The sequence below is a fragment of the Falco punctatus genome (assembly GCF_963210335.1).
Source record: "Falco punctatus genome assembly, chromosome: 1".
NCBI lineage: Eukaryota > Metazoa > Chordata > Aves > Falconiformes > Falconidae > Falco > Falco punctatus.
In genome coordinates, this window is record NC_137580.1 from 65,585,328 (window position 1) to 65,597,614 (window position 12,287).

General features: G+C 46.7%; 1 protein-coding gene across 9 annotated transcripts in view; it reads right to left on the reverse strand.

Annotated features, from left to right (window-relative positions):
- Positions 1-11,978, reverse strand: part of EPHA5 (EPH receptor A5) — a 209,792-nt gene extending 197,814 nt beyond the window's left edge. For 5 of the 9 annotated variants that reach the window (XM_080386724.1, XM_080386720.1, XM_080386719.1 and 2 more), the window contains exon 1: positions 11,015-11,977. In XM_080386724.1, coding sequence (XP_080242850.1) covers positions 11,015-11,135 — 121 coding nt within the window. In that variant the 5' untranslated portion in view covers positions 11,136-11,977. Of the gene's footprint in view, positions 1-11,014 lie in introns of all 9 variants that reach the window. The other 4 variants (XM_080386723.1, XM_080386722.1, XM_080386721.1 and 1 more) reach the window with 2 other exon arrangements.
- Positions 11,979-12,287: the final 309 nt, after the last annotated feature.

The following is a 12,287-nucleotide window of genomic DNA, read 5'->3' on the forward strand; positions in this document are numbered from 1 at the left end:
CAGCCCAGGGAATTTGCATACGCTCTTATTCTCAGACAGGCTGGTTACTACAGGTGAGCAATCAAGTTAGAATAATACCAAAGTGATCTAAACCTTTGCCCTGAACTCTAGTTGGTGAATTAACAATGTTTTCTCACTCGGCAATCTCTGACAGGGAGACCAGATACAGCTTCTGACTCAAATGTCCCCGTCACATTCACACAGCTGGCATTCAGCAGCTTCACCATGGCTACACAGGGATTGTGGCTGGAAGGAAGCACAAGAAATACCAGGGCTGATGGCATTCAACACTGACCTAAAGCAACATCGCTGCCCACAGAGCAGAGCACCCCATCCGACACAGACACCTAAACCAGTGTCATGTCGCAGCATCAGCTTGCCCAGGCAAAAGCAGGACAGGTCTGTCATGACTGAAGAAGCAGCTACCAATCCATAGGTACTTTTTTTGGGTTTTTTTGTGACACTGCTGAAGTGAGATGGCTTCTCTGGCTCTGTTCTAGAGCAGGATCAGCTTCATTTTCTTCACTCCAATTTCAAATGGGAAAAAAAACAAGCCAAGAACACAAAAATCCCCCATTAACAGGGTAAAACACTGAACATTTATTTCTGATCCTACCTGCCACACATCCTGCTGCCATTTCAGAATCTAAGGATCTTCCAGAAAAACCTTTATTGCTCACACCAGGGCAGACTCTGCAGGCATACAAGACTGAACTTTTCTGGGTTGCCATGGTCTTTGAGCTGATTTTGTATAAAATTCTTTAAAAAATTAAGTTCTTATACACCAGAGTAGTCCTGCTCTTCCGTTGAACCATTTGCAAGCTAAGACTTACAGGGCATACTCTACCAAAATTTACCCTGACAAATCGCTGTAGAGCAGGCAGAACAGTCAGGATAGCAAAAGCTGATGGTGTTTATGCCATGAAACTGTAGAGCCATAAGAATTTTTGTTTGTTTCACTGAAATACACCTAAAGCAGGAGGAAAAGAACATCCTCTTTGACCAGATGAAAACCTTTTAACTACAGTTTCATTCCCCAAAGAGTGGTAAAGAAACCTTCCTTAAAGCCCGCGTAAGTATTTCAAAACCTCACGCAATTTCTCAAGTAGCACTTTTTTAAACAGTACCATTGGAATGAAAATGTTTTGTTTTATACAACCGAAGCAAGAATTTCTCCAATACATTTGTTACAAATCGAACAGCAATCGGAACACTGTTTTGGGTAGCCTGAATCTGAACTCTCACATGAAACGAGGTGTTAATCAAGTGCTCCTACATCCCCCCTGAAGGCTCCTCCGGCAGCTCCCGACCCCCTCTGAACAGCACTCTGCAGGATGCAGCCACCCATGGAAAGGTCGGAGCTACACCAACGTAGCCCCAGCTCTGACCCAACACTTAGAGCTTGTGGGAGCAATTACACATAAAATACTTGTGAGAAGCCTCTCATGGGAATACTCACACACTGTCAATTAAACATGAAGTGAAACACTCTGGTGGATGGAGGTCAAGGCACACAATAAGATGCAACTGTAGCACTTTGCACCAAACCCTCATCAAGAGGTCTCCTGAACAGTATCACAGGCTTTCCACCAGGCTTCACACCTCTGCTCTCCTCACCCCCCTGCCTAAGGCAGGGGGTATAGCTGCTAAACAGCAGAGCTCGTTTCTCTTTATGCTGCATACCCCCCAATCCTTCCCGCGCAACCCTGGAGTTCACAGCACCACCAAGACACTGTGACTGCTGAGAAATCATCATCATGAGTCAAAGTTTTCCTGCTTCATGTATCTTCACTGGTTTTATTGCAGTATTGTCGCCATTCAGTTTCCAACTGTTTTCCTTGTTGTGCCAAGTATTTCTTCAAGAAGTATCAATCCAAGGCACTCCAACAAGTGACAGTCAAAAATAATCCAAGAAAGCAAAAACAAATGAAAAAGATAAACTCTTTAAAGAAATCAAAGTCATCAGGGAGCAGATGTTTTGAATTAATTAGCTACATAGAGTTGGGACAAAACACACACAAGCAAGAACCTCTGAAATATTTCCATCAGTAGAAACAAGCCACAGCAGAGTGCAAGCTGTAGCAGTACCTATTATTTATAGCCCACTGGAGGAAGAAAATATACACTACTTAATGAACTTGCAAACTAATATTAACTGCAGATTTATATTTTATTATGTTGGCTTCATTCTGCTCCAAGTCTTCTCATGATTCCCTTTATAGCAAGAGCCAAAACACTAGGATCTGCATCACAGATTCATAGGTTTTCAAGGCCAGATGGACAACTGCAATCATAACATCAGCCAGAGAATTTTACCCAGTAATTTCTGCATTACGTCGGTAATTTGTTTGAACACACTCTTTGAGGGGCGTGATATCACCCTTTGACAAAGTTCTTCAGGTCGGCTGCACCTTCTCCCCCACAGGCACAGTGCCAGCTGTAGCACCAGGGAGCGGGACCCAAAGCTCAGTTCGATAACCGGACCCACTAAAACAAACAGGAAACCACAGGGGTTTTTTTGTTACAATGACTTGCACTCAAGACAAGAGGCAGTCATTTGTTCTTCCCACCATACATAAAAGAAGTGAAGTAGTCAGGAGATTATTAGCTTGACCCCAAAGTGCCTGGAAACTTAAGAACTCCAGTATGGTTTGCTTTATTTTCTTAATGGCAAACACTCTCATTTCCATCAAAATCACCATTTAATTGAAAAGGATTTATTCACTGTGAATAAAGTCAATAAAATGCTTCCAGCCCCACTCATAAGATCCACTAGGAAATAACACTGTACCAGCACGATAGCAGACCTCCAAGCTGGCTGCAGCATGTATCTTTGGGGGATGGTTATCTGGGCAAGTATCACCCTGCCATTAGGAAGGAAAAAGAAGCTTCCACTGAAGGTAAGATACAAGTAGCACCTGCAACCAGCAATCTGACAACCAGCCTGTGTGGAGAAACAAGCCACCAGTGCTGCCTGTTGACAGCCCACAGACAGTGGGTCTCCAGCCACTGCCAAGGCATCTGCAAGCCATTGAAGGAGGCAGACAGTTTCTTCAGGACTCTAATTAAAGCAAGAACCTTATTAAGCACACACTTAAAAGTCAAGCCCTAAAATCCCAACAGCTTCCCAATGCAATCAAAACACCTGCTGGCAGTGCTGAGATGAAATCTCACCACCTTCCCTACATCAGAGCATTACCAACTGAAAGCAATATGGCCTCCATTTCTAAAAGGTGTCCTAAAAGACACAGATATCAAATTCCGTTATGCATATAACTAAACTCAACAAAAGGAAAGAAACTCGGCACAGACACACCCAGAGCTGTCAAGGCTGTCCGCTACCAGTGGACTCACAAGACCTCACTGTCCAGCACCAATAAAGCCTTCCTGTTGACAATAATGACTGCTCTGCTGCCATTGAGCTCACTCAAGGGGTGTGTGTGGGGGAAGGAACTGACATAAGCATATTTTTTTCCCTCCTCCCAAATCCTATCTAAGCATTAAGATGGTCCATTGGCTTTTCAGAAGGGGTTGACAGTCTATCCCTTCTATTTGTGTTGAGGGAAGAGGTTGCTAGTGGGAACGGCACATTGTCAATGCAGTTTAGGAAGAAATTGCATGCGAACATTAGTAAAGCAAAGATGGATAAACCAAAATGGTTTTTTTTTGACAAATTAACTTAAAAGCAATTATGCACAAAATTTCCCCATGCAGTTTTACTGGTTTGGGACATGCAAAAAAAAATTACGGAGTGATACAAGTCCACCCAAAAACATTGTGAAATGCATATTACTGATGCTGAATAATTAAGTTCCTCCCAGGTGTTTCTCTATCCCCTCAAAGAGTTACAAAGTTCAAACTGGTTGTTCTGACCTGTTTCTAACATTAAGTGATGCAGGTTAGTGAACCCTGGATTTAATACCCTGGCAAGACACTCCTGTCTTGCAAGTACCTCTTTGTGCACCGAAATGAAGTAGCTAGCATGAAAGCCTGCAAGCCCAGGGTCCTACCCTCTCTCCTACAGCCTCAATACCTGCTACACAGCCACCCAAACCTAGAAGCTCTCAACTTCAGCAGGGGACTGCTTCCATTCCTTGCGCACCCCCACGGCACAGTTTGCTCTGGAGCACACCAGCTGAACCCCCACTGATGCTTGGGAGCTTACCAGAGGGGAAGCCAAGGGACAGGAGTCACCTTCTCCCTCAGGGCTGCCAGACCAGCTCAAGCAGGTATTCCCCCATCTGCTGTGATAGTACATGCTATGTCTCCTCCTCCAGGAGGCATCTCTCATCTTTCCAGCTAGCAGTCACCTGAGCAGCTCTATCTGGTCAAAGTCCTCCTAACGTACCTCCGGCACAACTCAAATACAAGGGAAGAGGGAGAGAAAAGGAAGGTGTTTCCCACCACCAACACCCCCAGCGAGGCAGCCCCAGCATGCACTGAATGTTCCCACGGCAATTATTCTGGCCCAAAGCATCTCCAGTCCCCTTTGCAAATCAGACAGGAAGGCTGTGCTCGTATGTGCATCCCAGGGCAGCCAGCAGGTCCCAGAACCCTTGTCCACAGCAGGCAACATGCCACTGGACCTCTGCAAACAGCCACACATCACCTCCCACACCCAGAAGTGCCGCAAATCACAGTGCTTACACCTCCAGACCATCCCCTCTCAACTAGCTTCCTTGCAGAATACAGGGATAATTGCTTTCTGCCTCCAAAAGGATAAGCACTTTAAGCCTTCAGAGAGGCTCAGATACTGCACTGACCGAAGCCACAGCAAATACCAAAACTGAGACTGTAAGAGATATAATAGGTCAAAGAGACAACTAAAAGGGTAACAAATCCCTAGACCGACCTAAGCTACTGAAAGCCAGTGCTCAAGTTTGCCAATATAGAAAGCAACTGTGTGGCTGTGAAAGCAACTGGGGCAGTTGTTCACCTCAGCAAAACCTGTCACCTCAATGTCCGACCAGTCACAGAGCAGACTGAGGGACAGGCGTGACATGAACACAGAGGACAATCCATATCTCTGTTCAGCCTATGCCAAAAACCAGGGACATCTTAAGAACAAAATATATTTTCAAAGGCAAAAAAGATATTCTACTAGCTTTTAAAATATGCAGCAATTTTACAACAGATATCAAAGCAAATCATTTTAGTAAAAAGTTATTAAAGAAATTGTTCATTCCAATGCAATCATTAATACAGTATTTCTGCAACATTCTCAGAGTAAAGAAAAATACCCAGCTCAAGTCCATTCTGGTTGAAATGAGGCCCCATCTCCCACCAGCACTTATGGTCAGTGAGAAAGCTGCATTTACAACACGTATTTCAATTCTGTGTTTAGATGTTTTACTATAAGCACAGGACTTTTTTTTTTTTTAATGTTTTTAATGGATACTAGGCTGAGTATCCACTGAAAAGCTGCACTGAATACTCTTTCCTCCACAGAAATGAGCACTTATTAACTAAGAAATTCAGTGATTCTACAAGGCAACCGATTGGTGTGCATTTTTTTTTTTTTACATCTCATTTTGCCTTTGACCCATGTACAGATTTAGATTTCCTAAAGAGGAAGTGAGAATGTTAAAAAAAATTGCCGAAAAATCTGTTTTCTTTTTATTTTGGGCTGCGTGTCACTTCCCTGACATCCCCAAGCAATGTTTAAAGCTCATCTCTATTCAAGAATATACATTACCTGCACACTTACAGAAGCGGACCACTGAAAACGTAGCTCCAAATTAGAAAGGCTGGGGAGATCCAACAGCCCCACTTCTGCTCAAGACCCTAAAGCCACCATGAACACCATCACTCCGCTGAGCAATCTCAGCTGTACTTTCCCAGGTCAAGGGTTCCGCGCTCACCCCGCATGTTGCTAGAAACAGGGATTCCTGCAGAAGCAGCACAGAATTCCCTGGAACAATAAAGCTAAAACCAGTGAGATCACAGGGCAAGGCACCACACATAATAAACGGTCCTGGCTTTGCAATTTCTGCCAGATTTTATGAAATCCTGCTCCCACCTTTCCCCCCAGAGCCTGCTGCAAAACACTTTGCATTTTAGCACAAAGAATAAACATCTCTTCATAGGGAAGACTTTTCTTATTTTACAGAAGGAGAACAGCAGACGTGGAGATGGAACGTACACTGGAGCTAGAAAGGGAGGTAGTGGTGGGAGAGTTAACGGTGGAGGGGAAGAAGCTGTCAGACAAGCCCACTAACTCTTCCCTTTCTCCCATGGTACCTGCCAGTTTACCCATCTGTAAATTGATGTATAAAGCAGCTATTTGCACATCAAATTACGGTGTCAACATTTAAGATACTATAAGCAGATGGTCTGACAGTGGTTCCACTTAAGACAGTTTGCCTGTTTTCCACTATTTATTACAATTTTTAATATAAGCTTCGAAAGGAAGCAGGTACTATCTTGGAGTCAATCTTTGCTATTGTTTATTTCCTTTTTTTTTAAAACATGTCATTAGGCAGCAATGCTTTTAGTCATATACTTAAAAGTGCTGCATTTCAAATATTGTTTTACTGTCAAAAGGATGGTAGTTTCCATTTTAAAGCCATAATTGAGTCATTCTAAACCTCCTGAAAAGCCATACATCACACATCAGACTGATCCCAAAAAGACCATTAGACGTGAGCTGTCCTTCCTCATACCAGTAATTCCACTGCAGTAAATCTAAAGTTAATAGGATTACTCCTGCGAGTAAAATAAACACACAGCACTGAGGTTATGCTCTGCTATCATGGAAAGCACACGGGGAACCATTCCAATACATGAAATAAAGAACAGATAACTCCTCAAAGCCTCCTTACAAAGCACTGTGAGCAGACCGAAATGCGTCCACACTTACTCGTTCTGCATACACAAGGTAAAGGAATGCTGGCAGTACATAATACCTACAGAAATACACAAAATGCAGTAGCTGTGTGAACGCATGATATATGAAGCCAAGCCATTAAGGGCAACTTAATAAGCAAAATGTTCTGATTGTGTGTATTTTTACCCAAAGCATTAGGCTAACTGAAATAAAATTATATGAAAATTAAGACTATTTTCACACCTGCTTCTACTAAATAACACAAAAAAAATCCCTTAAAAAGACTTAATTCACTGATTAAAGATAAATGTTGTGATGTTATACCTAAATATGCATTTATCCAGTGTGCCATGACACAAATTATATGTCAGTATGAAACACCACACAAGTCAACACACTGAGAACAGGTAGGCTCCAGGCTCTGGCATGAATAATCTGCAAATTACAACCTTCCTTTATTTTTGCATGCACTAGACCCACCCCTTTAATTGTGCTCATTTATTCATCCATTCAAATTAAAAATGATACATTAAGATACAGTGAGCTTCAAAAAACCCCGGAAGAATTAAGATGAAGAGGACCAAACGCAGGAGTTTGTAACTAAAGAATAATACCCTTCTAGTCTAAAAACAAATACAATGCGTTACAAAGACTCATTTCATGTTCCTCTCCTTTGTCTAAGTCAATGTTGTTATTTCAAACTATTTCTTTTGATTTGTTTAACAATATACTTCATAGATACAGCACTGCCTAATCGGCACTTACTTCGGCTGAAAAGCCCTAAAGTGAAATATACTTTGTATTTAATGACAATTATGCAAGTACATTGTGGAGTTACCGTTACAAGCAGTCTGATGTAATATACTCCATTATTTTAATAAATTTTCCTGCATAACACTTCTTAGGGTCATCTGGGTGACGACCAAATGAGATCTGCAAACCAACCCAAACCCACAGGCGATACATCACAAAATCATGAACTTCAGGGTGGAGGGGGGAATCTTTAAACAATTCCTTCGTTCATTCTGTGGTTTACATAAATAATTTACATAAGCCACTTCCCAAACCCCAGTACTTACAAAGGTTCAAAGCACATGCATTTTTAAACTACAGGAGGTGCAGGAAGCCTTGTCACGTACTGCAGGGCTGCCTCTCACACCCTGTTCTCATAGAGAATGCACTTCTGAAATACTAGCACTTCAAAACTGTGCAATACCTTTGCTGTACTCTTTGGAAGATTTTCTTTATGACTCATTTCTGAATTGTAAAAGTAGTCAAAAGGAAGAAGGAAATCACTGGTTCTAATCAATGAACTCTGCTAAAGAGTTAAAAATAACGGCTAACCAATATGTGCATATGCATAAAATAGCATTGAGTCTTCATCCTTCACTACATGTTTTGCTTTTTATATATAAACTGAGCAAAGGTGATTGAAGTCTAAATCTCTTTTATTTCCCTGTTATAGGAAAACCTGAAAAAAAAAAAACCTAATTCCCTTTTCCTGATGTATATCCTTCAGTACATAACTGGAGGTATCTATGAAGGTGACCAGGTTTATGATACATACTGGGCACCTGATACTTCCCCATAAAAATGGCAGGAGCTTCTGAAACTCAGCTGCCCTTGCAAAAACCTATTTCCATGCTAAGGAGACCAAACACTGAATTTATTTTTTTTTTCTTCCAAATCTTAACCTAGATTTTTAAAGCATTTTCCCCCTACGTGTCCCTCCACTAGAGGGTAAAACAGAAAGTCAGGCGTTGTGAGTTCTTAACTGCATATATCTTATCCTACAAACTCACTGTGTATGACAAAGATTCACAGAAACAAAAAAAATATGATGCACGGTTAAAGAAAAATCGTAACTACGTGAATTTGTCATTCTCTATGCAACTACATACGTTACCTACCTACACAGCACAGGGTATCAGCTAGTAGTTTAATTGTGGTGAGATGAAAGATAATAAAGAACAAAACCCAGAAAAACCAACACCAGCAACTTCTGAAAATACTATTCTCAGGTCTAAGATGGCTACCTCCCTCTGAGCAGAAGAAAAGTTCCTAACCAGCTGAATATGACAACTAACCCCAGGGGAGGATCTCTCTCACCAGAGCCCAGAAGCAGCCAAACTGAACTTTTCAAACCAAACGCGGTGACAAGTGTCAGCAGCATACGGCTAGGCAGGCAGGCTCCAGCATCTGAGGGTTCTCATGCATTAGGCTTCACACACCGCAGGGTGAGCTGTTCCCAGGTGCAGAGCTGCTCAGGAGTAATTGGCAAAGGAGACATGCTGTGAGAAGCACTTGTCAAATAATGCTTGTTTACAAATAAATCTCCTAGCAGCAAAGGACAGCGGTTATTGAATAAGTTCAGGTCCACGGTCAGACCCCTCCCACCAGCAGTCTTTTATAGCTTTGCATTTACTGAAGAGACAGAAATTACAGAGCAGCAGCAGCCAGGGAAGCAGGGGCAGAGAGACGGCGAGGCGAGCGCTCACGCTGCTCATCATCACCCTGCAACCTCCCCGTGACGGCACCGCTGAGCCCCTTCGCTAAGGCACCTTCATTAACCCCCTCCCGCACCGCTTCCCACCGTGCGACAGCCCTACGCTGCAGCTCCCGTTCACACGGAGACACCTCTGCCCTCGGCGAACAGTCCCGTTGGCTCCGCCGGCACCAGATTTTCCAAGATCTGGCAAGGATGCCCGGGACGGGGCTGGGAGCACCTGCCGGCTTCGCGGCCCCGCACCGCAGCGCCAGGACGGCGTGGCTCCCCAGGGGCGGGGGAGCACAGGGACAGCCCCTCGAAGGCACCATGCCACCTCCCCAGCACCGCTCCCAAGGGTGAAACCACCCGAAATCGCGTGGGAGCTGAAGGATCGGGCCCACCGTTACCTAACCAAGGCAAAGCCAAAGCCATCGCCATCATCCCCCAAACCAATGCACCTCCCAAACATCCGATATCTTCACACACAGAGGAACTGCATTTTCCCCTTTCTCTGCACTTTAAACAACAAAAAAAGAAAAGAACAGAAAACTGCTACTCACATTATTTTCACTCTGCAAAATAAATTAAAGCTAGCTGGTCACCTCAGGCCACATCTTTGAAATTCTGGTACGGTTTTTCTTCCCCAGCCCCTGAATACCTCCTCCCTCTAAAGGAGTTTCACAAATAATTATGGTGCATCACGAAGCCAGCCTGCTACGAGCCGCCGGCATTCCCTTCGGATGCCGAACTTCTCCACCCATGCTTTCACAGCACAGCCTGCCCGCGCATCCACAAACAACACGAAAAAGCCCCAAGCAGTGCCCACAGCACGTATATAAAAAAAAAAAAAAAAAACACACACCAAAAACAAACAAAAAAAACCCCCACACACAAAAAAACCCTACAAACCAAACAAAAACAAAACAACAAAAAACACCAAATAAAAAAAAAAAAAAACAGTCCAGTTTGAAAACCTGGAAGTACTTTGCTAGACAAGCAACCTGGACACATGTTTTTGGCTATTAGCCTCACACGATCAAACATATTACACAACAATCCGTCCCCAGCGGCCGCGCTCCGCTGCGTTGCGGGTTAAATAGCGGCACCTCCGCGGCTTCCCCTCCTTTTTACGTGTGTATTTTAAGCCACGAAGTAAGCGCACTGCGGTCAGCGCTTGCAGGGCTCCCCGCCGGGAGCCTGCTCCAGCCCGCCCCGGCCCCGCTCCGCCTGCGCGCATCCCGCAAGCCCCCCGCACAGCCCGGCAGGTACAGCCCGCAAACCCACTCGCGCACCTCTCCCGGTGCAAACGGCTGGGAAGCATGCCGTGCCAACCCAAACGTCCGAGTGCAAAGGTACCTATGCAGCATCACCACCACCATCACCACCCCCCAAAAAAAAACCCCAAACACCGCAAAACGCGCCCGTGCCAGGGCATCTGTGCAATCCCACCCGTGCGAGCCTGCCCGCGCCCCGAGGCAGCGCTGCCTCCGCCGCTCTCCAGCAGGACGCCCCCAGCCCCACCGGCCAGTGTCACCCGCTCCCTCCGGCGCGGAACCCACCTCCCCGCGGCGCAGCCCCCCTCCTCCTCCCTCAAAGTGCTCCAAATCCCAGCCTGACGAGCTCGGCGCAGCGCACCCGCGGGCAGGCCCCCTCCTCGGCGGGCGCTGCCCCGACGGCCCGGCCGCCCCGTCCCCGCTCACCCTCGCTGCCGGGGCTGGCCAGCAGGCTCCGGAGCGCAGCGCACAGCAGCAGGAGGCACGTCCAACCGGAAGCCGGCGCCCCGGCGCGGCCGGCCCAGCCGCCGGCGCCCCGCGGCCCCATCCCGCCGCCCCTCAGCGCATGGGGCGGCCGCTGCCCCCGGCGGTGCCCGCTCGGGTCGGCGCAGGACGGGGCGGGCTAGCAGCGCGGCGCCGCTCCGCTCCCGTCCAGCCGCCGACGCGACTGGGGAGTCGGGGGGCGGGGATGGGGGAGGAGGCCCCGCGCCGCTGCGGAGACGCCCCCGACGGGGCGGACCCGCCGCCGTCGCCGCCGCTGCCGCCGCCATCCCGTGCGGGGAACGGCGTCCGCCGCCCCTCCGGGCACCCCGGGGCGCAGCGGGGACCGCACCTAAAATGGCCGCTCAGCGGGACCCCCCCCCCAGGCCCGAGGAGCCCGCAGGGGGTGGGCAGCCCCAGTGCTCCCCGCAGCCGCCACCGGTCGCGGTCCCGACCCCGCCCCGCTCCCACCCCACGCAGCCGGGGCAGCCGCGGTTTCACAGAGCGGGCGAGCGTGCAGGCGGCTCGTCCCTGGCCAGGGAAGCATCGGTGCCAGAAACCGCCTAACGGGGCCAAGAGAACGATGGTTCTCAGGTGTGTTTTACCTTAGGTCACCACCAGAGCACACCTTTGAATCCAGCTCTGATACCTAGTTTCACAGAAGTTTTCACCCCTCACTAGCTTTCACCGACTTCATCTTCCAAACAACAAAAACCACACACAAAAAAACCCCCCACCAACCAAAACCGCGAACAAAACACCCCAAATCCCAATTGTAGCAGAAATTAATTCCTGGAGGTTTTTTCGCCTATAACACATCCTCTCCTGAGGAGCCTACCTCCAGATAAGCCAATTAAGACAAAAGCCAGCCTTGCAGGTGCACCAGCAGCAATCCAAGTCTGACCAAAACCCTGCTCACCTGGTGCTGCTTCCTCCATTTCACTCCACTGCCACGATTTTGGCCTGTTCATTTATATTATAAAAGCAGGAATGGAAGGTTGAGCACCTGCAAAAGGCTGTCTCTTCAGAGGACAAGGCTCAGGACCAGGGCTCCAAACGAGTTACAATTAAAGTTACAAAATCCTCAAAGCCAATTTTAAGAGGATGAGTAGTCTTCAACCAGTGGACTGCCAATAACACAGTTCTCTACACCACCGTTACTCATTTTTTATTCATAATTAGCTGGACAATGTCTTCCTCTGTGCGCTTGCACCATATA